Here is a 27,793-nt window from a genome sequence, read left to right as displayed (position 1 = left end):
GCGGGACAAGGTTCCCGGACCGGAGGTCGCAAATGCTTGACACCCTTGAGGAAACGCATAATATCCGGGTGCGACCCAAGGGCGGCCACCTGAACTCGCAGTGAATTATAGGCGAGCCCCTTGTCTACCCCCGCTTGTAGAAACTGAAGGATCTGAGGAACCGAAGCCTTTGTGGGTCTCGTGTTCTGGTCGGTGCACCACAGTTCGAAAACCTTCCAGACCCGAACGTAGGTCGCCGACGTCGAAGTCTTCTTGGAACGCAAGAGCGTTGACACTCCCGCCTCCTGGTAACCTCGGCAGCGGAGACGTTGCCTCTCAAAAGCCAGGCCGCAAGACAGAGGAGTTCTGCCTGGTCGAAAAATACCGGGCCCTGATGCAGGAGGCGAGGGAGATGTCCCAGGCGGATGGGGCCGTCGATCACCAGTTGGAGAAGGTCCGCAAACCAGGGTCTCCGTGGCCATTCTGGTGCGACGAAGAGCACGAGTCCCCGATGAGCTTCTATTCTGCGGAGTAGTCTTCCCACCAGAGGCCATGGCGGGAACGCATAGAGAAGAAGATGGTCCGGCCACGGGAGCACCAGAGCATCCACACCCTCTGCTCCTCGCTCTCTTCGACGACTGAGGAAACGGGGAGCCTTTGCGTTTTGCGCGGACGCCATTAGACCCCTGTGGGGAGTTCCCCACCGGCGAACAAGCAGCTGCATCGCCTCGGAGAGGGACCATTCCCCGGGGCGCTGGCGACTGAGGAAATCCGCCTGGACGTTGTCCACGCCCGCGATGCGCGAGGCCGCCAGACGGACCAGATGTCGTTCCGCCCACTGCATCAGCATGGCTGCTTCGAGCGCGACCTGTGGACTGCGAGTGCCGCCCTGCCGGTTGATGTAGGCCACCGTGGTCGCGTTGTCCGATAGGACCCGAACCTCCCGATTCCGTGTAGGCCTCCGTCAGGTCCAAGGAGGCTAGGAACTCCCCTCGATGCACCGCCGCCACCACCGAGCGCAGCGTTTCCATCCGAAACCGAACCACCCGGAGGGATTTGTTGACTTCCTTCAAGTCCAGGATGGGCCGGTAGGAGTCATCCTTCTTGGGTACCACGAAGTAAGAGAAGAAAAAACCCAATCAAGGGAACAATGGTTACAGGTAATCGGGAGCAAGCCCAGATTCCCCTACTCGCATCTGCTGGAGTCAGAAGATACTGAACTCCTGCAGAGGGGGTAGTAGTACTTATGGTGATGCCCCCTCAAAGCTTTGGCTGACTCCATCTGCTGGAATGGGGACATAACCCACGGTCTGGACTGATCCAGGTACGTACAGGGAACAGAGGTTTGGGTCTTGTTTTCAAACAACCAGCTTATCAGCTGCTTATGGAGAGGAAAGGAAGGAAAAAAATGTTGTTCTTACCTGATAATTTCCTTTCCTTGAATGCAGCCAGACCAGCCTAGACACATGGGTTATTGTCCACCAACCTACAGACAGTGACAGACTTCTTGAGAACGGGACGGAGCCGGCCTCCTCAAGGGCAGGCGCGCAGAAGCGCGTGAAATCGGACGGCCCTCCGAGGTGGACGAACCATCCTCGCCGGGGAGGCAGTCCGAGCAGAGGCAGTCGCGGGAGAGTCGGCCCGACTCCCCGCAGGCTGCACATCGCGCCGAGCGCTGCATGGGAGAGTGAAAAAAATCGCTCTCCCGAAGTCAGCAGCAGTCTCTGCAAGAGCTGGACAGAAGAATGGCGCCTCTCTGTCTACACGGCCCAATGAAACGACTTCTCAGGGTGAGCTGCTGAGGGGGGAAGAGGTTGGAGCCACCAACATTCACCGTGCCAAATGCTGAAAAAAAGAAATTACAGAAAATATAACACTTACCCCCAAAAAACAGACAGGAAAGGAAGAAAGTGTCCCTATCAAGTTCTACTTGCAAGTCCAGAATGCTTGGGAGAAGTGAGAAACTTAAGCGTGTAAATTAAATTTTTTTTTTTAAAGTTGATCTATACCATAAAAGTAAGAAAAATAAAATGTAATAAGAAATGCTGGGAAGCCGAAAGTGTCCCCTGCCATCTGCTGGAGTCAGAGAAAAGTAATGAAGGGACACAGAGTGTGCTCCAACCTATTAGGGGCCATTCTTTCAGGTTTGGTTTTTTTTGCTCTGACTCCATCTGCTGGAAGGAGGACATAACCCACTGTCTGGACTGATCCGGGTACGTACAGGGAACTAACTAACCTGAAAAACTCAAACTAAAAACATTAAGACTGCAGGTGTATCTCTACCATCTGCTGGAGTCAGAGAAATACTGAGGGATTGCAAGTGGCACTATAGTATATAAGGCAGTGCCCAAAGTTTTGCTCTCTGACTCCGTCTGCTGGTAGGGATACACAACCCACTTCTCTGGACTGATCTGGGTATGTTCAGGAACAAAATGATTTACTTAAAGTTAATTATGAACCTCTATCCCGGGCACTTAAAGCAGATCTCAGCAAATGGGACAGACTTCAGTTTTCATGGATGGGCAGAATAGCGGTGATTAAGATGAATTAGCTACCCAGGCTAAATTATTTGTTCCAGGCATTGCCATGTGTTCTAACAGATGCATATTTTAAAATACTGCAGCAACAGGTTTTTTTTTCCTTTATATGGAAAAGGCACCCTCCTAGGGTTGCAAGAAAGGTTCTCTACATAACAAAAGCGGAAGGTGGCTTGGTTGTTCCTAATCTCATTCATTACTATATAGCTTCTCAATTACAGACCGTGGTGGAATGCAATTTGGAACAGAATCAAAAGCAACAGATGATCATTGCACAAACTACACTAGGATATACTCCAATAATTAGTTTATTCTGGAGACGAAAACTGCCGAATATAGGGGAATTAAATATTACACCTTCCCTGAGATGCACATTTGCACTTTGGGCAAAGTGGCGGTCAAAAATAGTAAAGAAAGAAGGGGTGTTTTTTCCAACCCAGATAAGGTATCTGGAAGGCTTTTCCAATGATAGGAACTATGAGGTCTTTAAAAAGTGGGAAGAGAAGGGGATATGAAGGGTGGGTCAGATTTGGATGGCGGGCACAATGATCCCCTTTGCAGAACTTCAGTCAGGGTATGGGATATCACATAAGGATTTCCTGGCATATGCACAGTTACACCATTTTTTCAATACAAAAGAAGCTAAACGAGAACTAACGAAAGGGGCTTCTCTATTTCAGGGACTTTGCACAATGACTCAAAAGCCCCCAAATTGATCTCTAAAATCTACAAAAGCATTAACAGATGAGGATCCTTATTCTGACCCTCACATTAAAGCATGGGAAGGAGATTTGAAGGCTCAATGGGACAAATCCAAATGGGATGACTATTTTCAGAGTATAGGGAAAAATGTGGGGGCCACTTCCATGATTGAAAATAGATACAAATCATTGTATAGATAGCGATTCTCAACCGGTGTGTCGCAACACACCAGTGTGTCGCCAAGCACCGGCAGGTGTGTCTCATGCTCCCGGTCTCTCCTGCTACTCTTCCTTCCCTGCTGCCGTTGCCGCCGGGCTAACAGCACGTTCAAGCCCAATGGGAATGGCAGCTGTGGCACCTGCGGTTAGAGTCCCCATCGCCCTTTGAGGATCCCAGGATAGGTATAGGGACCCAAGGAGGCTCAGAAGGACGAGTCAGCGTCGATGACTTAGGCTGTCTTTGGTAGGGTAACGAGGTGGTGTCGCAATGGTGCGAATATCGATGGCTCCGGTGTTGGTGCCGGTAAGGGGGCCTGCATCGATTGAGGTTGTAGACTCCAGAAGGCATCAAAAGCAGCCTGGCAGACGAGGACATCCAACTCCACCCTGGAAGTTGGTATAGGTAACGCAGCTACAGGGGGAGACAGGCTAGGCGTTAATGGCACTTCCACATGGATCTGTGGTGACTCAGTACCAGACACCGGTGGGGAACGCCTCGGGTGCAGAGGAGCATGGAGACTTGTACCTGGGCCCGCTTCGCAACTGGCTCGATGGACATAGATGCCAATGCGATATCGTGCCAGCACCGAACGCGGAACCCTGTTGGTGCCGGCGACAATATTTCTCTCAGTGCTTGGCCCAGTCAGTCTCCAGCACCGAGGAAGCTGCCACCGCTGTCCTGGATGGCATCGGTGACGGACGGTCACCGTGCCTCTACTGCTCCTGACGTTGTTTTGCACAGGGCTCTGGTTGAGATCCCGAATTATGGAGCATTTTCTTTAGTCGAGGTCACTGAGGCCCCGACGGCGACCTAGACTGCATCGATGGTGGAAGCGATGGAGTTGATAGCGGCTTCCACGACATCAATGGGAACTGACATCGAGGACCAGGTGGAAGACAGCAAGAACACCCATGGGCATCGTGGGGCGGACCGAGTGTGATAGACATAGGGAGAGAAAAAAAAAAAATGTACACAAAGGGAGACCCGTGTAGGGAAATTATTTGTGAAGTAAAACTTCAAGTTTTTCCGTGAAAAGTTGTGAGAAAAAAATCTCAGAGCTCCTAAACGCGAGGCAAACTGCAGCGTGGAAAAAAAAAAGAGACTGAAGGGAGACCCCTGTGGAGACAGGGATCATGGCATGCTGGGCATGCTCAGTGTGCCAGTCAAAGTTTCTAGAAACTTTGACAAAAACATGTTCCATAATAGAGCTCCGGAGAGGAAAATTAGTTTCTTACCTGATAATTTTCGTTCCTGTAGTACCAAGGATCAGTCCAGGACACCTGGGTTGTGACTCTGCACCAGTAGATGGAGACAGACTAAAACTTGTGGGCGGAGCCATATATGCCCCTGTGCCAGTCACAGCCCCTCAGTCATACGGAATGTCAAAGTAGAACACAACCAGAGAACTAAACTAGCTATAAACCGCTAATAGAACGGGGAAGAAACACCCCTCCTGGAAACGGACTCTCCAACCGAGAAAGCTAAACAAGCGGAACAGAATAATTCAGAACAATGAGCGGACTCTCCATTACTTCAGCGCAGCACTGCGGGCGGGATCCTGGACTGATCCTTGGTACTACAGGAACGAAAATTATCAGGTAAGAAACTAATTTTCCTTTCCCTGTACGTACCAGGATCAGTCCAGGACACCTGGGATGTACCAGAGCAACCTACTGAGGGTGGGAAGCAGAGAGTCCCGCTCGGAGTACCCTCTCTCCAAAACCCCCGGAATCGGTAGCCCGGACATCCAACCGGTAATGCCTGATAAAGGTATGCAACGACTTCCAGGTAGCCGCCCTGCAAATCTCTTGAGGCGACACCTGCGAAGCTTCCGCCCAAGACGCCGCTTGAGAACGAGTCGAGTGAGCCTTAAGGCCCACGGGAAGTGGTTTTCCCCGCACCAAGTACGCTGAACCAATGGCCTCCTTGAGCCAACGGGCGATCGTCATGCGTGACGCTGCGGCCCCTTTCTTTGGACCAGAGAACAGGACAAACAGATGATCTGTGACACGAAACGGATTAGTGACCTCCAGATATCGAAGGAGGGATCTCCGCACGTCAAGCTTCCGCAATTCCCTTGCTTCTGGAACGGAGGACTCCCTCCCCGCAAAAGCGGGCAGCTTCACCAATTGATTCACGTGAAAAGACGACACCACTTTCGGAAGAAAGGAGGGAACCGTCCGCAAAGAAACTCCGGAATCTGAAATACGCAAGAAAGGTTCCCTACAGGACAGGGCCTGTAACTCGGAAACACGCCGTGCCGAGGCAATCGCCACCAAGAACGCCGTTTTCAAAGTAAGATCCTTAAGAGTTGCGCGTTTCAAGGGCTCAAACGGCGCCGTGCATAGAGCGGAGAGAACCCAATTGAGGTTCCAAGCCGGACAAGGGAGACGCAATGGAGGGCGAAGGTGCTTAGCACCCCGAAGGAAACGAGAAATATCCGGATGAAGCGCCAGGGACGTACCACGGACCTTACCTCGCAAACAACCAAGCGCCGCCACTTGGACCCGCAGAGAACTGCACGCCAGACCTTTGGCCAGACCTGCCTGGAGGAACGCCAGAATGTCGGAGACGGAAGCCGAAGTGGGGTCCACCCCACGCTGCACGCACCATTCTTCAAAGACCACCCAAACACGGACATAAGCCAGAGACGTCGACTGTTTCCTGGAACGCAGCAACGTAGCCACCACCGCATCTGAGTAACCTTTTCTCTTCAGCCGATTCCTCTCAAAAGCCATGCCGTGAGATAGAAGTGATCCGCATCCTCCAAACAGACGGGGCCCTGATGGAGTAGGCCCACCATGCCTTGGAGCCGAAGAGGTGCCGTTACCGCCAGCTGGACGAGGTCCGCGAACCACAGCCGGCGCAGCCACTCCGGTGCCACCAAGATCACATTGGCCGGGTGCAATTCTATGCGCCGTAGAATCTTGCCGATCATCGGCCACGGGGGAAACACGTAGAGTAACACATCCGTCGGCCAGGGAAGTACCAACGCGTCGACGCCTTCTGCCCCCCGTTCTCGACGTCGACTGTAAAAGCGCGGGGCTTTTGCGTTGTGCCACGTGGCCATCAGATCCATGTGGGGCACACCCCACATTTCGCAAATGAGAAGGAACGCCGCGTCCCCCAGCTCCCACTCTCCGGGATCTAGGCGATGACGGCTGAGAAAATCCGCCTGAACGTTGTCGACTCCCGCAATGTGAGATGCTGCTATGTTGCTGAGATGCAGCTCTGACCAGGCCATCAAGCGCTGAGCCTCCTCCGCTACCTGGGGGCTCCTTGTTCCGCCCTGGCGGTTGATGTATGCCACGGTGGTCGCGTTGTCCGACAACACTCGGACCGCCTTTCCTCGCAGCAACGGCAGAAAGGCTTGCAGGGCCAGACGGACCGCTCTGGTCTCTAGGCGATTGATAGACCACTGGGCTTGTGACACTGACCATAGGCCTTGGACCGAGCTCCCTAGGCAGACCGCTCCCCAACCGGAGAGGCTGGCATCCGTGGTTACCACTGTCCAATCGGGTACCAGAAGGGAAACTCCAGACGACAGATGACTGGGATCCAGCCACCAGAGCAGGCTGGACCTCGCGCGTCCCGCTAGAGGAAGTGGTAGATGGAATTCCTCCGAAACCGGCTTCCAGCAGGACAGTAAGGACGACTGTAATGGTCGCAGATGAGCGAATGCCCAGGGCACCAGCGCCAGCGTTGAAGCCATAGACCCTAGGACCGTAAGGTAGTCGCAGACTCGCAGTTGGCGGAGAGACAATAAGCGCCGAACTTGAGATTGCAGTTTGCATACCCGGTCGGGCGACAGGAACACCTTGCCCTGCTTCGTGTCGAACACTGCTCCCAGATATTCCAAGGTCTGCGTGGGTGCCAGTTGACTCTTGCTGAAGTTGACCACCCATCCTAGGGACTGCAGAAGATGGAGGACCCTGGCCACCGCCGTCCGACACTGATTCTCGGACTTCGCCCGAATCAACCAATCGTCCAGGTAAGGATGGACCAGGAGACCTTCCTGGCGCAACTGCGCTGCCACCACCACCATCACCTTCGTGAATGTACGGGGGGCCGTCGCGAGCCCAAACGGGAGCGCCCGAAACTGGTAATGCCGTCCTAGAATGCAGAACCTGAGGAAGCGTTGGAACGATGGCTGAATGCCTATGTGAAAATACGCCTCCGTGAGATCCAGGGAGGCCAGGAACTCGCCGGGCCGAACCGCGGCGATGACTGATCGAATCGTCTCCATTTTGAAGTGAGGAACGCGAAGGCATCGGTTTACCCCTTTGAGATCCAGAATTGGTCTGGACGTGCCGTCTTTCTTTGGGACGATGAAGTAGATGGAATAACGGCCCTTGCCGTGTTGGCTGACCGGGACGGGGGAAATAGCACCTAAGCCTTCCAAGCGTCGGATGGTGTCTAGCACCGCCACCTTCTTCTCGGGGGCCTTGCAGGGCGAGACGAGGAACTTGTCCGCTGGAGTGCGAGCAAAATCTAACGCGCAGCCATGTCTTATCACGCTGAGGACCCACTGGTCCGAGGTTACACCGGCCCATCTCTCGAAAAAGGACATCAACCGCGCCCCAACGTTGGGAACGGAGTGCTGGGGCTGCGGCGGGAGATGGGCCGACCACCTTTCATTGTGAAGACTTGGCCCCTGTGATCGCCAGGGGTCCGCCTTGCCGTCCGAAGCGCTTCCCCCGAAAGGACTGCTGTTGCCACTGCGGGGTACGGGAGGAAGAAGACCTATACGATTGCCCGGACGACCTCTGAGGACGCGACTTCCGGGAACCCCGAAAGCGGGATCTAGCTGAAAACGAAGAATGCGACCTGGATCTATCCTCGGGCAGCCTGAAAGCCCTGTTTTCCCCCAGGGACATCATTAAATCGTCTAGGTGAGCCTTGGAAGAGCCGTCCGCAGCCCAGTTACGTAGCCACAGGAGGCGGCGCGCCGAAACAGCAGCCACCATAGATCTTGCCGAAGTGCGCAGCAGATCATGGAGCGCATCTGCGCCATAAGCTATTGCCGCTTCCAACTTATCCGCCTGCGCTGCCTCGCCTGCAGAAAGATCCGCATTGGCCTGTAGAACCTGTGCCCAGCGCAAGCTAGCTCGCATAGCAAAATTCGTGCAGATGGCGGCTCGTACTCCGAGCGCGGAAACCTCGAAAATCTTCTTAAGCTGAAGTTCCAGCTTCCTGTCCTGAAGATCCCTGAGGGCTGTCGCTCCCGTGACTGGGATGGTGGATCTCTTCGTTACCGCAGAGACCGCTGAATCCACCTTGGGCAGTTTGAGAAGGTCCAGCGCATCCTCCGGGAGCGGGTAAAGCTTGTCCATGGCTTTGCTGACCTTCAGACCCAATTCTGGAGTGTCCCATTCGCGGAACAAGATGTCCGTGGAAGAAAAATGAAACGGAAAGGCAACTGCCGGGCCCGTGAGGCCTAACAGGACCGGATCCATGTTCGCCTCCTGCCGAACCACTACCGGAGGGGCCTCTATTCCCAGCTCTTGGAGAATGGCCGGAATTAGGTGGCAGTTCCTCCCTGCGGAAGAGCCGGACCACCTTGGGATCGTCTCCCTCCACTGCCTGTGATCCTTTTCCTGCGCCGGGCGGAGCAGATCCGTCCGCTGCCACCTCGTCGGCCCCCTTTAGGGGCTCTTCAGGGGAATCAGTGTCCGCCCCCGTGGAGAAATCTGAGTCCGCCTCCTGTGGGACGCCACGCGGAGGCCGTTTCCCTCTCGAAGCGCTCGGGGGCACCTCCGCAACCCCCGATGGCCTCTTGGACTTTTTCAGCCGTGGAGCCTTGCGGGATTCCCTCCGGCCGCGCTTGCATTTCTTATATTTCAGGACTTTGCGCAGCAAAAGCGCAAAGTCCTCTGAAAACGATCCGGAATCGGAAGAAACCTCAGCGGGACTCCCCGGGTACCCCGGGTCCCCCGAGGGACCCCTCTCCGTCGCGATTCGCTGAGGAGAAAGCGCGGGAGGCAGGGCCACAGGCCCTGCCGTTTCCCGCGCCATTTCGCGGCCCGTGGCCAAAATGGCCGCCACACCCGCACTGAGCGGGAAAAGCTCCTGGGGCCTCTCTACCGGTCGCGAACGAGCCCCCCGAGGCGCCCCGGACGACCCCTCATCGCCCGGGATGCAGGCTGCGCATAGGCCCGCGCGCGCCGAGCCACAGGCCCGGCAAGTCGAACCGCGAGGCATGCCGGCGAAAACGGCATGAAGATGGGGAGCAACGGCAGCAAATAAAATAAAAATTTGCCCGAAACGGCCTCCCCCCTGTCAGCAGCGCCCCCCCCAAAAAACCTGTCGCTGACCAAGGTCCTGGAGCCCTAATCCAGCAGGGGTGAGAAAAACCGGGCTCCCCGGTGTCACCCCTGACGCTGCTACTTGGAAAAAGCCGGGTCCTCGACCCTAGCAGCGGCCTCAACCGGGGGAGGGTAGTCCCCTCAGGACCTCTCAACCCCCCTGGGAGGCAGGGCGGACGTGACGTCAGGGACAATTTAGCAAAAGGACCCAATTAAAAAACCACCGTAGCCTAACTGGCCTAAAACCAAGAAAAAAATAACCAACCCTGAAGGAGTACCAGAACCAGGGCAGGAAGGAGCTGTGACCGCACCTGCACCATCTGCTGGAGACAGAGTGAGACTGAGGGGCTGTGACTGGCGCAGGGGCATATATGGCTCCGCCCACAAGTTTTAGTCTGTCTCCATCTACTGGTGCGGAGTCACAACCCAGGTGTCCTGGACTGATCCTGGTACGTACAGGGAAGAGCGATTGGGCCTTGTCCGGACAAAGAGACCGTGCCCTCCTTGGTGTCGAAATGAGCTCCCAGAAAGTCGAGCAACTGGGATGGAGCGAGGCTGCTCTTGGTAAAATTGATGACCCAACCGAGCGATTGGAAGAGGAGTAACACTCGCTCCACCGAGTGCTGGGCACAAGTCCCTGGGACTTTGCCCGGATGAGCCAGTCGTCCAAGTAGGGATGGACCAGAATCCCTTCCTTCCGCAGGGTCGCCGCCACCACTACCATCACCTTGGTAAATGTGCGAGGAGCGGTTGCCAGGCCGAATGGCAGGGCCTGGAACTGGAAGTGCTGACCCAAAATCTAGAAGTGGAGAAAGCGCTGGTGTTCCTGCTGTATGGGAATATGCGGATAGGCCTCCGTCCGATCCAAGGACGCTAGGAACTCTCCCTTGTGCAATGCCGCAATCACGGAGCGTAGGGTTTCCATCCTGAAGTGAGGAACCTTGAGAGCCCTGTTGACCAGCTTGAGATCCAGGATCGGCCGAAAGGAGCCCTCCTTCTTGGTGACTACAAAGTAGACAGAATAATGGCTGAGCCCTTGTTCCGTCACTGGCATAGGAAGAATGGCTCCCCACTCCCGAAGCCAGTCCAGCATCTGTCACACTGTGTCCTGTTTCTTTAATCCGCAAGGGGAGGAGACAAACCGACCTCTGAGAGGTCGAGCAAACTCTAAAGCGTAACCGTGCTTTAGAATATCAAGGACCCACTGGTCTGAGGTAATTGTGGCCCACTCCTCGTAGAATAGCAAAAGGCAGCCTCCTATCTGAGGAATTGAAGAGCGTCCCTTGGGCGAGGGCGTCTCTGACTAATCTTCGATCACGAAAGGAATGAGACCGGACTGCAATTGCGATGAGGCAGGCCTGTGGGGTACCGGCTGCCCCTGGCGAAGCGCCGTTGCCCTCTGAAACGGTTCCGTGGAAAGCTGTAAGTCCTGGAGCTCAGAGGATGATCTTCCGGTAACTTATGCACCTTATTCTCCCCGAGCGATTTGATGAGTCGATCCAACTCCTCCCCAAACAGCAATTTACTCTTGAAAGGGAGGGAGCCAAGTTGAGAATTGGAGGAGGAATCCACGGCCCAGTTTCTGAGCCAGAGGAGGTGTCTGGCTGAGACTACGAACACCATGGAGCTAGCCAGCACCTGGAGAAGATTATACAGCGCATCCGACCATATGCTATGGCTGCTTCCAGCCTTTCCGCCCTGTTGTGCCTCCCCTGGAAGCAATTCTTGGGCGCCAAGCAGTTGTTTGAGCCACCGGAGCCCTGCTCGCTGCATCAGGGAGCTACAGACAGCAGCCCAAACTCCCAAGGCGGACACCTCAAAACCCTCTTCAAATATATCTCAAGTTTGCGGTCCTGCAAATCTCTGATGGCCGCTCCTCCAGTCACTGGAATAATAGTCTTCTTCGTAACCGCTGAAACTGCAGCATCCACCCGCGATACTTTAAGCAGATCCAGGGAGTCTTCGGGAAGCGGGTACAGGTTGTCCATAGCTCTGCCAACCCGTAGAGAAGCCTCCGGAGCCTCCCACTCCTTGGACAGCAATTGGAGGAGCATAGGATGAACAGGAAAGGTGGCTTGAGCCCCACCAGGACGGGGTCCACTCTCGTCGGTGCTGTGCTGGTACCAGGAGCATCCTGGGGAGCCTCAATATCCAACTCGGCCAAGGCATGTGAAATGAGAACATCCAGCTCATTCTCTGGAAAAGGCGGAGGACTCGAGGATCATCTCCTTCGAATTGCGCCGGGGGCGCAGAGTCAACCAAATCCGGGTCCACTGCAGGGACCAGCAAACGCAGGTAGGACCGGTTGGAAGAGAAACTGGCTGTACCCTGGAGGACTCAGAGGGAGCCGCTGGCCCGGCAGAGCCAGGGTCTCCTGGAGCCGCAACTGAACGCGGCAGTCTCAATCCCCACGGTGCCCCTCCGGGGTCCGGGAAATCCCCCAGTCTGTCCACCTTAGCAGGAGGGGGAACCAGAGCAGCGTCCTGGTGCTGATTGAGCCTGGCCAAATAAGCACTATGCATGAGCAGAATGAATTCTGTGGAAAAAGGCTCTGGAGGAGGGATGGCCGGAGGGGGTGAACCGGGGATGGCTCTGAGTCGGAGAGGTTAACCAGAATGAGAACCAGCGGAGAATGAGCCCGGTCGGGGGCTGAGCCGACAGGAGACTGCGCCGGAGGAGGCAACTCCGGATCCAAAATGGCCACCGTTCCCACGCTGGCCGGGAACGGGGCTGTCCTCCTCAAAGCCTGGCACGTGTTTGAGGGCAAAACTGACCGTCCCGGCAGGCTAGAGGTGCCCTCCCCACCAGGGAGGCACCAAGCACACAAGCCTTCCCAGGAGAGCCGTGCTCCGGGCTCCCCCACAGACACTGCATCACGTCGAACGCGGCATGGAGGTAAATAAGAGTAAGCAAAGACCTCCGAAAGAACTGCCGGCAGCCAGGGAAGGAGTCCTGCGCTGCTAAGTAACTTAGTTGACCCATTCCCTTAAGGGAAGACCCTTAAGAATATTTTCTTCAAGCTAGAGGAATGCCGCATCTCTGAAGCTTAGAGGCTGCCCCGAGGAATCGGCATCTCAGGGCAGCGGGTCGATATCGAGGGGGAGAGGTTGGACCACCAACTTCACCCCTAAGGCAGCAAAAGATACTTCTGTGAAAGTAAAACTTACAACTTACCCCAGGGACCAAAAACAGCAATAAAGAAAAGCGAGAGACTGGTCTGCCACTGAAAGAAAACCCTGCCTGCAAGCCTGCAGCAGAGCAACCAAAGCAGTAAGCCAAAAACATTTTTTGGGGTTTTTTTGTTTGTTTGTTTTAAATAAGATCCATCCAAATAAATAACTAAGGAGAAAAAGAAATCAAGAAAGGAATATTCTCAGAGAAAGAAAACTGAGGAACCGAAGGAGCCAACTGCCATCCTGCTGGAGTCAGAGAAATACTGAAGGTATTTGCTCTGACTCCACCTGCTGGAAGGGGGACATAACCCACTGTCTGGACTGATCCTGGTACGTACAGGGAACCCACTTTACCTGCATCATATCACCCTATCTCCCTATTAAATTTTGATAAAAAATGAATGGCCAAATTGCTAGCTGATAGACTGGCAACCCTTTAACCTAAAATTATTAAACTAGATGAAGTTTGTTTTGTCCGCAGAAATATGCTTTAATGAACGTGCGCCTTTTACTGACTACTATGCCACTGAGTAAAAAATAGATTCCAGAGAAAGGAGGAGGGAAAGAAGTTGAGGGCTATCATAAAGCGGGAAGCCCAAATCCAGTAAACTGTAAACCCCCTGGTCTAGGGCTATGTTCAACAGAGGGAGGAAGTACAAAATTCACCTCCGTCCACTGAACCACCATCCACACATTTCAGGTTCTTCACCCTCAGTTCACAGCACAGGATATACTCCTACCATCTGCTGGAGACAGAATATTGGCAGACATAGGTCAGCATGAAAGCCTATTTGGGGCAATATCAGGAAGCCTTTTAGTCTATGTCTCCATCTGCTGGTTGGTAGGCATAACCCATGTATCTGAACTGGTCTGGATGGATGAAGGATAAGGTTTATCAAAACAAAGAAAATACAAACAGGTTTGCATTTGGCATAGAGTAAAAACATCCATCTCACCAGGTACATACCCACACAGCATGCTCTACTCCTACAAGAAGCACTACAAGTGGTCCTAAAATGCATACCCAAGTTGAGGCAGGCTAGAGTATTGGTGCACTTCCATTCCTTCTCATGAGTCGCCACCTTCACATCATCCATAACCAGCGGGACCCAGCCTCCAAAAACATACATCCTTAGAAAGGATAAAAGCACAACAAAAGTTTTATATACAGGCTAAAGAGAACAATACACAGAATTGTTGTAGTACCTCTTGCTAGAATTCCCATGTCATTTTTTCATAGGTAAAAACAAATAGGTTCACCAATCCACACTCCCACCAACAGACCAGGAGCCAGAATCAGAGAGGTAGGCAGGAACAGAGGGAACTATATCACTGGTTATCTAATTCCTCCCCCAGCCTAGGATATCGCCAACAAAGGGCCACTTACCACCACCACCCACCCCCCGCTTGTCCTTACACTGAACAGGGTCTAACACCCCTGAGAGCAAGTTAAGTCTTCAGTCCGAATGCAGGTTTTACACTTCTACCATATAGTGGAGACAGAATACTCAGGGACTGAAGGTGGCACACTCACTTAAGTAACAGCTCACTAATGCCATTCTTCTCTGTCTCCATCTGCTGATAGGGGAGAAAAACTCATGCATCTGGACTGATCTAGGGGATAAGGAAACTAAATTCTTCTGTAGAGAGGACAAGTGTTTCATTTGTTGCAAATTGTAACATATTGTACAAAAAGGTAGTGTTGCAGCACCTCTTGCTAGATTTCCCATGTCATTTTTTCATAGGTTATAAAACCCATGCAAGTTCCATACATACTCACTGTGTTGTCTTCTGGTGAGACATTATGGACACAACACCCAAGTTACTCCCACAAACCACTAAATGTGGGTAACTGATTCTGGGTTTTGGGGGGTTTTTTTCATGAAGTGCACTGGTTCTCTACTCAGTCCTCAGGACACACCTAGCCAGTCAGATTTTCAGGATATCCATAATTAACATGCATGAAACTGATTTCCTCACAATGGAAGCAGTGCATGCAAATCTCATGCATATTTATTGTGGATAGCCTGAAAACCTGACTGGCTAGATGTGTCCCAAGGAGTGGATTTAGAACACCTAGCGACTGGGATCAAATACTGGAGGGAGGTGGGAAAGGATTCTTTGCTGGTTGACATGCTTTTTTCTGAACAGACATATTATCCAAAAATGAATGTACTCGCACTGGAAAAGGAAGAGGGGGTTTTGAAAGATCACATGCATCATCATAGGATAATTCATGTGCTGTTTCCTCTGTAAAATCCTTTTGTTTTAGTTACTAAGATGTAATTAAGTATTATTTGGTCTTACTTTAAAAATAGGACAATTGGTCCTTACCTTCTAATTTTCGTTCCTGTAGTACCATGGATCAGTCCAGTTAGCAGGGTTTTGCCTCCCTTCCAGCAGATGGAAACAGAGAAAAACTGAGAGCGCCCTGCCTCAACCTGGTGTGCCACCTGCTGCTTCTCAGTATTTGTTCAACCCAAGGAGAATCATTTTATAGAATAAACATTTATTATGCGTTGACCTAAGTCCATCCCCCCCCCCCCCCAAGAAGATGAAGAATAAAACTGAAAAACCTATACATTTCTTCAGAAAAGGCAAGAGTCAACAGTACAGTACAGATTGAGCGGGCTCTCCACCCACGACCTGGAAACTCCTCACTAGACGGGCATCTAGACTAATCCATGGTACTACAGGAACGAAAATTAGCAGGTAAGGACCAATTTTCCTTTTCCTGTACATACCCGGATCAGTCCAGACACCTGGGATGTACCAAAGCCCTTACCCCAGGGTGGGACATGGGAGAGTCCCGCTCGCAAAACACTCTCGCCAAAGGAAGGGTTTGCCGGAGCCCCGACATCTAAGCGATAGTGCCTTGCAAAAGTATGTAGCGACTTCAAGTCTCCGCTCTGCAAATTTCCTGTGGGGAAACAAGTTGAGATTCTGCCCACGAGCATGTGGAGTGAGCACGCAAGCCTTCCAGAACTGGACGACCCTGTGTAATATATGCGGAAGAAATAGCCTCCATCAACCATTGTGCAATAGAGGCTTTAGAAGCCTTGGAGCCTCTATTAGGACCACTCCACAGCACGAAGAGGTGATCGGACCTCCTAAAGTCATTGGTAATCTCGAGGTAACGCAATAAAGCTCTCTGAACATCTACACATTTGAGCTCCCTCGCATTAGGATCAGATCCTGCTAAGTTAATAAAAGACGGAAGTTCCACTGACTGACATGGAACGGGTATGTTCAGGAACAGGGGGATACTTCCCTGAATCTCAACCGGCAGGCAGAAGGGGCTTCAAGGCCCCACTGAGGGAGCAGTCCCCTGGCTGTCAGATGTCCCGGGCTAAAACCTGGCAGGGGGCTCAACCCGAGGGATGGCCCTCCACAGGAACCTGGCACCTCGGGGAGCAGAAGTCCTCCAAAAATCCTAATCAGTCAGAACTGCAGGTTTAGCACCTCTACCATCTGCTGGAGGTAGAGAAATACTGAGGGACTGCAGGTGGCACACTCTGATAATATGGCAGTCTAGGCTGATCTGGGTATGTTCAGGAAACCCAGGAGTCTGGACTGATCTGGGTACGTAAAGGGAACTGTTTTGTTTTTTGGGGGGTTTTTTTAACTTCAGACAGGCAGAACGATTAAAGACAGAGCTTTTTTTTTTTTTTTTTTTTTTTTTTTTTACTAGACCACTCTATCATCCCAAGGAGCTAGAGAGGGGGTTCCCAACCCCTGCTCGTCTCTTGCCTGCGATCAGGGAGGATGGTCCCACCAGGACCTAACTACTCCCCGGGAGGCCGCTGCCTCCTTAGAACTTCTTTTTTTTTTTTCTTTTTGCTTTGAAGACAAGCTTGGGTTAGAACCACAGGTTTTGCACCACCTTCATCTGCTGGAGACAGAGAAATACTGAGGAGCAGCAGGTGGCACATCAAGTTAAGAGAGGGCGCTCTCAAAGTTTTTCTCTGTCTCCATCTGCTGGAAGGGAGGCAAAACCCAGCTGTCTGGACTGATCCAGGTACATACAGGGAATTTGTGTTTTGATGTTATTTTGTTACTGTTTTATGATTTTAATTTTTATGTCCATCATTTTGCATTTTAATGTGTATGTTTATTTGTAAGCCGCTACACAACTTGGTATTAGTAGCATATAAATAAATAAATAAAAACTATTTCACAATCAGCAGAGCGAATATCCCCCTATCGTAGCATTCTCCTATGAGAAGGGTGATTGCACAGAGTTTAAGGAAAGCAGGGAGCTCTTACTTGTTACTTATGGTGGTGGCCGAGTGCAAGCTGCGAGGGAGAGGTGCCACGCCACTCAGGTTAGGCTTGTTCCATGTCAGCGTCTCTGCAGACGGAAAAGAAACAGCCCAGAAATTAAACCAGTGAGAAATAGCAAAAAAAAAAAAAAAAAAGGTTTATTTATTTTTCTTCCTATCATTTTCATATCTCCTACCAATATCAAGCGTCCAGAGGTCCCCCAGCCGGCAGCCACTCATGCCACCATAGATCACCAACCGAGACTTCTTGTTATCCTTTTCAGTGTATACAACAGCTGTGTGGGACTCCCTGGGAGGCGGCAGAATACCATATGTGATGGGTATGTCCCATGCCACTACACCAGAGCCTGGGCGTAGCTCCAGGATATACAGATCATTTAGATACCTGTAAAAGTAGGGGAAGAAGAGAAGTATGCATTTAAAAGAATCCATTCAGTAATTACAAGAAAACCACCTGTTTCTTTTTTGCATCTGTGACATTTACAGGAAGAAAGAAGAGGTTTCCTTAACTGTTAATTTCCTTTCCATTAGTCCTGTTACACCAGACCAAGCAACACCAATAGTTTGTTTCCCCGCTACCAGCAGACAGAGGCAGAGAACAGTTTTCCCCAGCATGACATCACCACTTAGGGGAGGTGCAGCTCAGGAAAGTTCAGGTATACCATTGTTAAAGCCCCAGGTACCAGACTAAACTTCCTTATGAGAAATTAGACTATAAAGGTATTTTTTTTCTTTTTTCAAAATAGTAAAACCTGAGAAGCAAATCCTCTGTTTCTTTCTGTTGGAGGTGGGAGGGAGGGAACTGACCCCACCAGCTATATACCCCCCCCCCCCCCCCCCCAACCAGGTGGCGACCTCCAACTCACAATTCCTCTCGAACTCCACACCTCTACCAGACCGATCAGATCCGCATACAAAGGATCTCTCCAGGCACCCCCAAACAAAGCCATTACTCACAACTCCATTCAAAAACGAGCACTGTCCACCGCGGGACCACATCAATGGAACTCATTACCCCCAGATATACGCAAGGAACAATGCCATCTATCTCCTTTAGAAAGAAACTGAAAACTTGGCTGTTCTCACAAGCATTCCCCTGAAGAGACACTCCCCAACTAGCAATGCCTCCTACTCCTCTCCCACCACCTTTCCTCCTCGCCTATAACCCCTTCTCCTGCCACTGCCCCATTCCTGGCCCAGGTCATCGCCACGTTATGAGGCCTCCGTAGCCAAGTATCTAAAAGAACTGTGTTGTTCGAAATACTTATTTTATACTAATTGTTAAATTAGCTCTCCATTATAATCAATTGTTTGCCTGTTACTCTCCTGCATTACTTTTCGGAACGTTATGTTAAACTTTTCTCTCTCTCAAATATCCTGAACTACTCCCTGTTCATTGTAACTTTCTTTCATTTACTTAAATGGTTTCCCCTGGTTATACTGTAAACCAGTACGATAAGACTTGTCTTGAGCATCGGTATATTAAAAGAATTTAAATAAATAAATAAAGAAAGACCATAACCCCCTGCTCGTACTCCTCAGCACCAGGAGGGATAGCCCCGCCAGGACATACAACATCCTGGGAGAGTAAATCTACAAATTTTAGTTCTCTCCCCCCCCCCCCCCTCTTTTTTTTTTTCAAGACTGCAGGGATTGTACATCTACCATCAGCTAGAGACTGAGAAATACCGGAGGGACTGCAAGTGGCACTCCGCGTTAATGCCAGTACAACTTTCTCTATCTCCATCTACTGGAAGGGAAGCATAATCCCAGGAGTCTGAACTGATCTGGGTATGAACAGGAAGCACAACTATACCCACATCCAATCAGCATTTAGGAAATTAGTCGCAAATAACCCCAAACAAGTAGGCCCTGCTTCCTAGATGTGTCCTGGATTGGGGTAGCAGGACTAATGGAAAGAAATTAATAGGTAAGGAAAATGTCTTCTTCCACTTCATCCTGCTACACTAATCCAGACAATGAGTGGAAAGTACCAAAGCTCCACTAACCCGGGTGGGAAGAAGCAATCGCCTCCTTAATCCAGCAAGTCAGGGTGCCCTTGGAGGCAGCTTTCCTTTTAAGCAGCCCCACAAACAAGACAAAATCCGTCAGATTTAAAAAAGTCATCAGTCACTTCCAAATAAGCAACCGAACAACCAAACGTTTCAGAGATTTAAATTCATTTCTGCATTCTTCCTAAGAAAAAGCCAGAAGGAAAACTTCCCAATATGAAAAACGGAATTGACTATTGACAGAAAGGAAGGCACTGGCTGGAAAATTATCGCACTTGAGGAAATCATGAGGAAAGAACCCTGGCAAGAAAGGGCTTGAAGTTCCAAGATACACCTAGCGGAGTAAATGGCCACCAAGACAACTGCCTTCAAAGAGATATGCTTCAAGGTCTCAAAAGGAGGCACCACTAGCACCTTCAGCATGAGATTCAAATCCCATTGAGGAAAGAATGGACGGAAGGATGGGTTCAACCTCTTAAAACCTCTGAAAAAACAAGCCATAATAAGATACGCCACTACCAACACACCAGCCGCCCTAAGGCAGCCACCTGTACCTTCAAGTAATTCAGGGTCAAACTTTTCTCCGGACCTTTCTGGAAGTAGGCAACAATACAAAGAATCTCGGATCTCCAAGGAGAGATATCGAACGCTGTGCACAAAAATCTTCAAACAAGCTCCAAACTCTGATATAGGCCAGAGAAGTAAAAGTCTTCCTAGCCTTCAAGAGCATGGGTATTAAGGAGGCACAATAGTCCCTTGTGCATAATTATCTTAAGAACCAAGCTATATGACAAATTTAGCCATTTTTCCATAAACAAAATGTCCCAAAGCCTCCAGAAGATGCAGGGGTCCTCCCGTCTTCAGCCACATCAAGTCCCCATACCAAAGCCTTCCTGGCCTATCGAAGCCAAGAAGATCACCTGATTGCATTCCATCTCTATTCTTCATAGAAGCCTGCCTATGTGAGGTCACGTTGAAAGCAAAATTGCTTACCTTGTAATAGGTGTTATCCCAGGAAAGCAGGATGTAGTCCTCACATATACTTGGGTACTTGCCAGGTACTTATGGCCTGGATTGGCCACTGTTGGAAACAGGATGCTGGGCTTGATGGACCCTTGGTCTGACCCAGTATGGCATTTTCTTATGTTCTTATATGGGTGACATCATCGATGGAGCCCCCTCATGGAAAAACTTCTGTCAAAGTTTCTAGAAACTTTTGGCTGGCACACTGAGCCTACTGAGCATGCCATGATTCCTGCATCCACAGGGGTCTCCCTCCAGTCTCGTTTATAGCAAAAACGTACGAGCGAAAAAATAAAATAAAAACGTAACGGACCCAACTCCGCAGGGTGGCGGGTGGGTTTTGTGAGGACTACATCCTGCTGTCCTGGGATAACACCTATTACAAGGTAAGCAATTTTGCTTTATCCCAGGACAAGCAGGATGATAGTCCTCACATATGGGTGATTAGCAAGCTACAGGCTGATTCATTCTTGAAGTAGTCAATGGTACATAACACGTGCAACAAGCACAACAACTGATGTGCCATTGACGAAGATGAGGCAGCCTGAATCACGGCAAATGTTTGTGGAAAGAGTTGGTATTAAACTGGGAATAGGTTTTTCAAGATAGATTGTCCGAAGGCAGAGTCTTGTCTTCCTTCCTTATCTAAGCAAAGGTATGCAGCGAACTCCAAGTAGCGGCCTTGCAAATATCTGCAATAGGTACAGAACAGTATTGTGCTATGGATGTTTACATAGCCCTAACTGACTGCGCATTTACTCGCCCTTGGAGAGGAAGGCCTGCTTTTTCATAACAGAAGTCGATACACAGTCTGCTAGCCAGTTGGAGAGAGTTTGCTTTCCTACTGCACCTCCTGGTTTGTTTTTATCAAAAGAAACAGAGTTGAGTGGATTTTCTATGGACTGCAGTGCGATCAAGGTAAAAGCGAGTGCACGCTTACAGTCCAAGGTATGCAAGGTCCTCTCTCCCTGGTGAGAGTGAGGCCTTGGGAAGAAAGTGGTTAAAACAATGGATTTGGTTGAGGTGAAAATCCGTTACCACTTTAGGCAGAAATTTAGGGTGAGTGCGTAGAACCACTCTGTCGTGCAGGAACCTGGTATAGGGTGAGTTAAGTCACCAATGCTTGTAACTCACTGAACCTCCTAGCCGATGTGACAGCTATGAGGAAAATTACTTTCCACGTAAAAAATTTCACATCACAGGAATGCAAAGGCTCGAACGGAGAGCACATGAGTCTTGCAAGTACTACATTAAGGTCCCATTCCGTAACCAGTGGCCAGATGGGAGGCTTTAGCTGAAGTAAACCTCTCATAAACCGACTGACTAGGGGTTGTGCTGAAATTGGGGCATCCCCTATCGGTTTGTGATATGCTGCTATGGCACGGAGGTGTACACGGAAGAAGTCTGGAGTCCAGATTCTGAAAGATGCCACAAGTAATCTAGTAAAGATGAAATGGAACAAGAAAAAGGGTCAACACCATTTTGCGTGCACCATTTAGTAAATCTAGTCCATTTGAAACTAAGATTTATATGGGGAAGGCTTTCGTGAAGCTACGAGAACCTGTGAGAACGGCATTGAAAGATTTCAGTGGTTGTAAAATCAAGCTTTCAACATCCATGCTGTCAAAGCAAGGGTTTGCAGGTTCGGGTGGCGTAACTTGCCTTGATTTTGAGTTATGAGAGCGGGTGCTGTGCCCAGGCGAACTGGGTCTCTGATCGAGAGGTCGAGAAGTATTGGAAACCAAACTTGTCGAGGCCAATACGGGGCTATGAGGATCATTATCCCCTTGTTCTGTTGGAGCTTCACTAGAGAGTCTTGGCTATGAGTGGGATCAGAGGATACGCATACAGAAGGCCTATTTTCCAAGGGCGAGCAAAGGCGTCCTTGGGGAACCTTTGCCAACAGCTGTAGAGGGAGCAAAACCTTTCCACCTTGTGATTCAATTTGGACGCAAAGAGGTCTATGGTTGGTTGACCTCAGCGTTGAACGATTTTGCTTGCTACACAGGGATCCAGAGACCATTTGCGTGGATGGAAACGTCAACATATTGTCCGCTAGGACATTTTGTATGCCTGCTAGGTGCGTGGCCTTGAGGCTCATGGAGTGTGCTAAGGCCCAGTCCCAAATCTGCACTGCTTCTTGACACAGGAGATAGGAGCCTGTGCCTCCCTGCTTGTTTATGTACCACATTGCCACTGTGTTGTCTGTCTGTATCAACACAACCTTGTGGATAGGTAGCCCTTGAAGGCATAGAGGGCATATTGTATCGCTCGAAGCTCCAAAAGGTTTATTTGACAATCTCGTTCAAGCGGTGTCCACGTACCTTGAGTCTGAAGGTTGTTGACGTGCGCTCCCCATCCCAAGTAGGATGTGGACGTGGTTAGAGTTACTTGAGGAGTCGGTTGGCTGGAATGGTAAGCCAGTTCGTAAAGCCGACTGGTTTGTCCACCATTGAAGTGAGAGACGTAAATTGTCTGTGATTCGAATCATGGTCGACAGAGGCTGGATTGCTTGCATCCATTGAGACTTTAATGTCCATTGAGTCCTTCTCATGGCTAGTTTTGCCATGGGTGTTACATGAACTGTAGATGCCATGTAGCCTAACAGGGTAAGGAATTGGCGATGTTGCAGGTACTGAAGTGATTTGCCAGCATCGCTAGATTGTTGGCACGGTCGCTTGGAAGAAAAGCTTTTGCGACTGTGGTATTGAGGTCTGCCCCAATGAAAGTAAGGATCTGATACGGGGTCAAATGCGATTTCTGGTAGTTGATTAGAAATCCCAAGGAATGCAATGCAGGAGGGATATGGTGCGCTGAAGTGCGGCAAGAGCTCCTTGTTTGGATGGATTTCTGATGAGCCAGTCGTCTAGGTATGGAAAAACATGAATGCTGTTTTTTCTCAGATGTGTGGCTGCGACTGCCATGCACTTTGTGAATACTCGAGGTGATGAGGCCAGTCCAAATGGGAGGACTCAATACTGAAAATGCCTTTTCCCCCATTACAAATCGCAAGTACTTTCGATGATGTGGGGAAATGGGAATGTGAGCGTATGCATCTTGAAGGTCCAGAGAACAAAGCCAATCCCCTTGTTGCAACAATGGAAGAATGGTCCCTAGGGAAACCATTCGGAATTTTTCTTTGTGGAGATTATTTGTTGAGATTGCGGAGGTCTAGTATAGGACGGAGGCCGCCTGTTTTCTTTGGAATGAGAAAATAGGAGTAGAACCCTCTGCCCTGTTGAGACCGGGGAACGGTTTCTACAGCCCTGGTAGTCAGCAGGGAAAGTTCTGATTGTAGTTGAGATGTTATGATGCTGTGGGACCACAGAGGGGAGGGTGGAGACTCAGGGAGTAGTGTTTGAAATTTTAGGCGGTATCCTCTCCTTAGGATAGCTAGTACCCATTGGTCTATGGTGATGAGGCTCCATTGGTGTTGGAAGTAATGGAGCCGACCTCCTATGGGTAATTTGGTTTGAGGATTGTGGGAGAAGCTGCTGTCCTCTGGCATAGATTTCAAAAACCAGATGCAGGGGTTGACTGTAGAGGTGGCTGAGGCTTAGCCTATTTTGGCTGATGTGAACGACCTCTCTGAGGTTGACGGAAAGGTCGTGCAGAGGAGGTAGGAAGATAGTACCTACGAGGTCTGTAAAAAGGGCATCTAGTGTCATGCCTAGTGGGTTTCCGTACAGAGGATGCTGGATCCGATGGTAACTTAGTTGGATGTAGCGTCTCGTGATGATCTTTAAGTAACGATACCAAGGCCTGTACTTTCTCTCCAAAGAGGTTGTCTCCTGTGCATGGAAAGTCCACGCGTCTCTCTTGGACTTCCATTCTGAGATCGGAAGCCTTCAGCCAACCCCACCTCTGTGCACTAATTCCCGTAGCTGATAAACGGGACGAAGTCTCGAAAGAATCATATGCGGCTCTGACCTCATGTTTTCCCGTCTCTAGCGCCTTGTCAACAAGGGCGTTGAGTGTTTGTTGCTGCTGTTGAGGACGGGAATCTGCTTATTCCTGAACCTGTTTCCATAAATTCCTTTGATATTGGGTCATATATAGCTGGTATGCAGCTATATGTGACATAGCATGGATCCCTGGAATACCTTTCTTCCTAAAGTATCAAGGAATCTATGTTCCTTTCCTGGAGGAGTAGATTAATGTGGCTTCTGCTTCCTTGCCTTTTTTCTGGGCAAATTCCACAACAAAGGAATTATGTGGCAACTGTGGCTTTTGGAAACCTGGCATATGCCGGACCAGGTATGTAGCATCCGTTCTCCTATTATCTGCAGGCACAGAACAAGGATGCTCCTAAAGGCGGTGTTGAAGCTCTAGAAGAACTTCATGGATAGGTATTGCCATGATTTCCTTTGGTGCATCTACAAATTGTAGGACCTCGAGTCTTATGTCGAGTATCCTCTTCAGCCAGCAGTTCAAATGGAATGGTATCTGCCATTTCTTTAACAAAGTGTTGGAAAAATAGGTCCTCTGGTGGGGACTTTCTTTGCTCTTCTGGTGGATCAGGTTCAGATGGAAGGTCATCACTGTCAGTATTAGAATCAGTGTTGATATCCTCCCAAGTATTTGGTGGCTGCTGGAAATAAGATCCAGAAGGATGTGTAGTATCCTGCAGAGGAGGATGCTTTTTGATCGATGCAGATCTTGGTATTTGCTTTGGCATCGATGGAGGCAAAAAAGGTCTCAGAGAACCGAAGGGCACCAATGGCATCAACGGGAATCGGCCAATAAAATCTCCCGATGGACCAGGCTGCAAGGGCATCGAAGGACTAGGAAACTGCATTGAAGGCCTCAATGGAAAACGGGTCTTTTGTAAGACGATGGTCCAGGTGTATGATCCGAATCATGGTCATTGTCCTCAGATGAACCTGGAATCGGAATTGGCGGTGCCGTCTGTGGTTGCGGGTGTAAAGATGGCTCCGATGGAGGTATCATAGCACCCGATGGTACCGTTGTTTGTGCCGGGAGGGCACCAAGCAAGGCATCGATCCATGTTAGTAGTGGAGCAAATATGGTCGGCTCCGGTGCCAGTGCCGATGGTGGCATCGGTGTCTATGGAGGTTGGAATTTCTTCCAAGCTTCAGTGACTGCTTGCTGAATCGAGGTGACTACTTCTCTTGACACTGGGACAGGGTTCTCTGTCACCGGAGAAGGAAGAACTGGCGCTGCTGGTACTTCCACAACAGTATATGTCGGTACAGCCTCTAACACCATTGCCGGTGGAGAGCGCCTCGGTGTCTCAGGTACAGAGGGGCATGGAAGCTCTTGTACCCAGACCCATTTTGTCATCGGTTCGATCTCCTTCGAACTCGATGCGGTCACCGATGGATCTGAAGGAACGGAATCGGATCGGTGCCGATGACGTTTTTTCTCTCGATGTTCTTTACTGGCAGACGAGGACGCTATCGAAGATCCCTATGGCGTCTGTGATTGGTCACCGAATTTCTTCTTACTTCGATGCTTTTCAGCAGAGGAAGCCAGCTTTGGTGATGACACCAACGATGATGGAGTGATCCTTTTGAAAAGTTCCTCCATCTTGTCAATCCGGATACGCCTGCTCTTCGGTCATCTGGGCACAGGTCGAACATGCGCGGACATCATGGCCTGATCCCAGGCACAGAACGCAAATGTCATGCAGGTCTGTAATTGACATTATCCGGGGACAATTAGGATATCTCTTGAAACCAGTGGCCATTGTTGAAATTTTTAAGGCCTGGTAACGGTCGGTGACTCGCAGATACCGGTTATAAAAATTAATCGGGATCGGTGAAAAAAGGCTCCAAAGAGCAGTTACCGAACAATGTCGAAGGGAGACCCGATGGGAAATTTTTGTGACAGAAAATATTAATGTTTGGTGAAATATTCCGTGAGGGAAAATAGTGAGAAAAACTCAGAGCTCCTTCAATGCGAGGCTAAAAATAGCGCAGAAAAAAAAAAAAAAGAGACTGGAGGGAGACCCCTGTGGATGCAGGGATCATGGCATGTTGGGCATGCTCAGTGTGCCAACAAAAAGTTTCTATAAACTGTGTCAGAAATTTTTCCATGAGGGGGCTCCATCGATGTCACCCATATGTGAGGACTATCATCTTGCTTGTCCTGGGATAAAAGATGTAAAAGGAGCTCCCCCACTGGCCATGTCTGAAATAGGGTATCTATTCCTAGTGCAAGGACCTCCCTTCAGCAGCTGAAGAACTGATGGACTTTAATGTTTTTCTGAGTTGCCATTAGATGCATGTTAGGGAGGCTCCACCATCAAGTGATGACTTTAAAGTCCTCCTGACTCAGTTCCCACTCTTCTGTGTCCAAAAGAGTCCCGCTAAGTAAATCCACCTGTACATTCTCTTGATCCGCAATGTGGGCAGCCAACAGTAACAGAAGATTCTGCTCTGCCCAAGGAAATGCAAGCTCATTTCGGCCAACAGCACCAAGTCCTGGTGCCGCCTTAGTTGTTCATATAAAGTTGTAATATTTACATTCAAAACCAAGCAACTGTCAAACCTCTAACAAAATTACCACTAGCAACATTTTTACAGGGTGAGCAGCTTCTTGGTAATTCAGACAATGCTGCTTGAATGTGCTTTGCTTTTGAACTTGGCTGTAGAAACAGATTTTTCCCCTAATGTGTACATATTAGTACACCAGATCATAAAAGTGAGGGCCCAGCATTGGCTATCTCTGAATCCAAACTCTCCCTCCCCCCCCCCCCCATCCCAGCCATCAAAACAGAGAGAAATACTGCCTTCTGTTAAGGGTAGTAGCTGACAGAAGGGAGGCCTGCAGCAGTCTCATATAGGCTCTGGCCTACAGAACGAGTTCTAACGTCATAGTCATAAGGCTGAGAATCTGCAGATAGTCCCAATACTTCCCACACCTGCTGTATCAATTTGCTCAACCTCTCTCAGCCAGACGCACATCTCACACAGATCTAGATGTGTATCAAAAAGCGTCCCCAAATACTACAGAAATTGGGCAGGCTGTAGATTGCTCTTTGCAAAAAACTGATAACCAGACCAAATTAAGACCTGAACTACTCAACATGATACTTGAACAGCTTCCAGATGGGATTTTGCCCAAATCAGCCAGTCGTCTAGATATGGATGCACCATTATGCCCTCATGCCTTGAAAAAGGCTGTAACCACCACAACTGTGGTAAATACCCATGGAGTTGTCACCAGTCCAAAGGTAGGGCACAAAGTTGTTATTATTTATTTTTATTTTTATTTTTATTTTTTTTTCTTTTTAATATACCGACATTCGATCTGAGATGAGATATTTCACATCTGTTTACATTCAGGTACTGTAGGTATTTCCCTATCCCCAGAGGGCTTACAATCTAAGTTTGTACCTGAGGCAATGGAGGGTAAAGTGACTTGCCCAAGGTTACAAGGAGCAACAGCGGGACTCGAACCCTGGTCTCCTGGTTCATAGCCCACTGCTCTAACCACTAGGCTATTCCTCCTCATATGGTCCTGCGGAAGACAAAAATGGAGGCACTGCTGAGTTGCTAGCCACATGGGAATGTGAAAATAGGCTTCCAACAAATC

The 27,793-nt window shown here is 50.0% G+C and overlaps 1 protein-coding gene across 1 annotated transcript in view; it reads right to left on the bottom strand.

The window, feature by feature from the left end:
- Nucleotides 1-27,793, bottom strand: part of HCFC1 (host cell factor C1) — a 465,140-nt gene that overhangs the window by 401,668 nt on the left and 35,679 nt on the right. The window contains exons 4-6 of the mRNA XM_029609928.1: nt 17,375-17,583; nt 17,182-17,266; nt 13,940-14,046 (exon numbers count right to left, since the gene is read on the bottom strand). Coding sequence (XP_029465788.1) covers nt 13,940-14,046; nt 17,182-17,266; nt 17,375-17,583 — 401 coding nt within the window. The remainder of the gene's footprint in view (nt 1-13,939; nt 14,047-17,181; nt 17,267-17,374; nt 17,584-27,793) is intronic.

Source organism: Rhinatrema bivittatum, chromosome 1 (genome assembly GCF_901001135.1).
Source record: "Rhinatrema bivittatum chromosome 1, aRhiBiv1.1, whole genome shotgun sequence".
In the NCBI taxonomy this organism is placed as follows: Eukaryota; Metazoa; Chordata; class Amphibia; order Gymnophiona; family Rhinatrematidae; genus Rhinatrema; species Rhinatrema bivittatum.
Note: the sequence above shows the minus strand (reverse complement) of the source record. Positions and strands in the feature narration are given on the sequence as shown.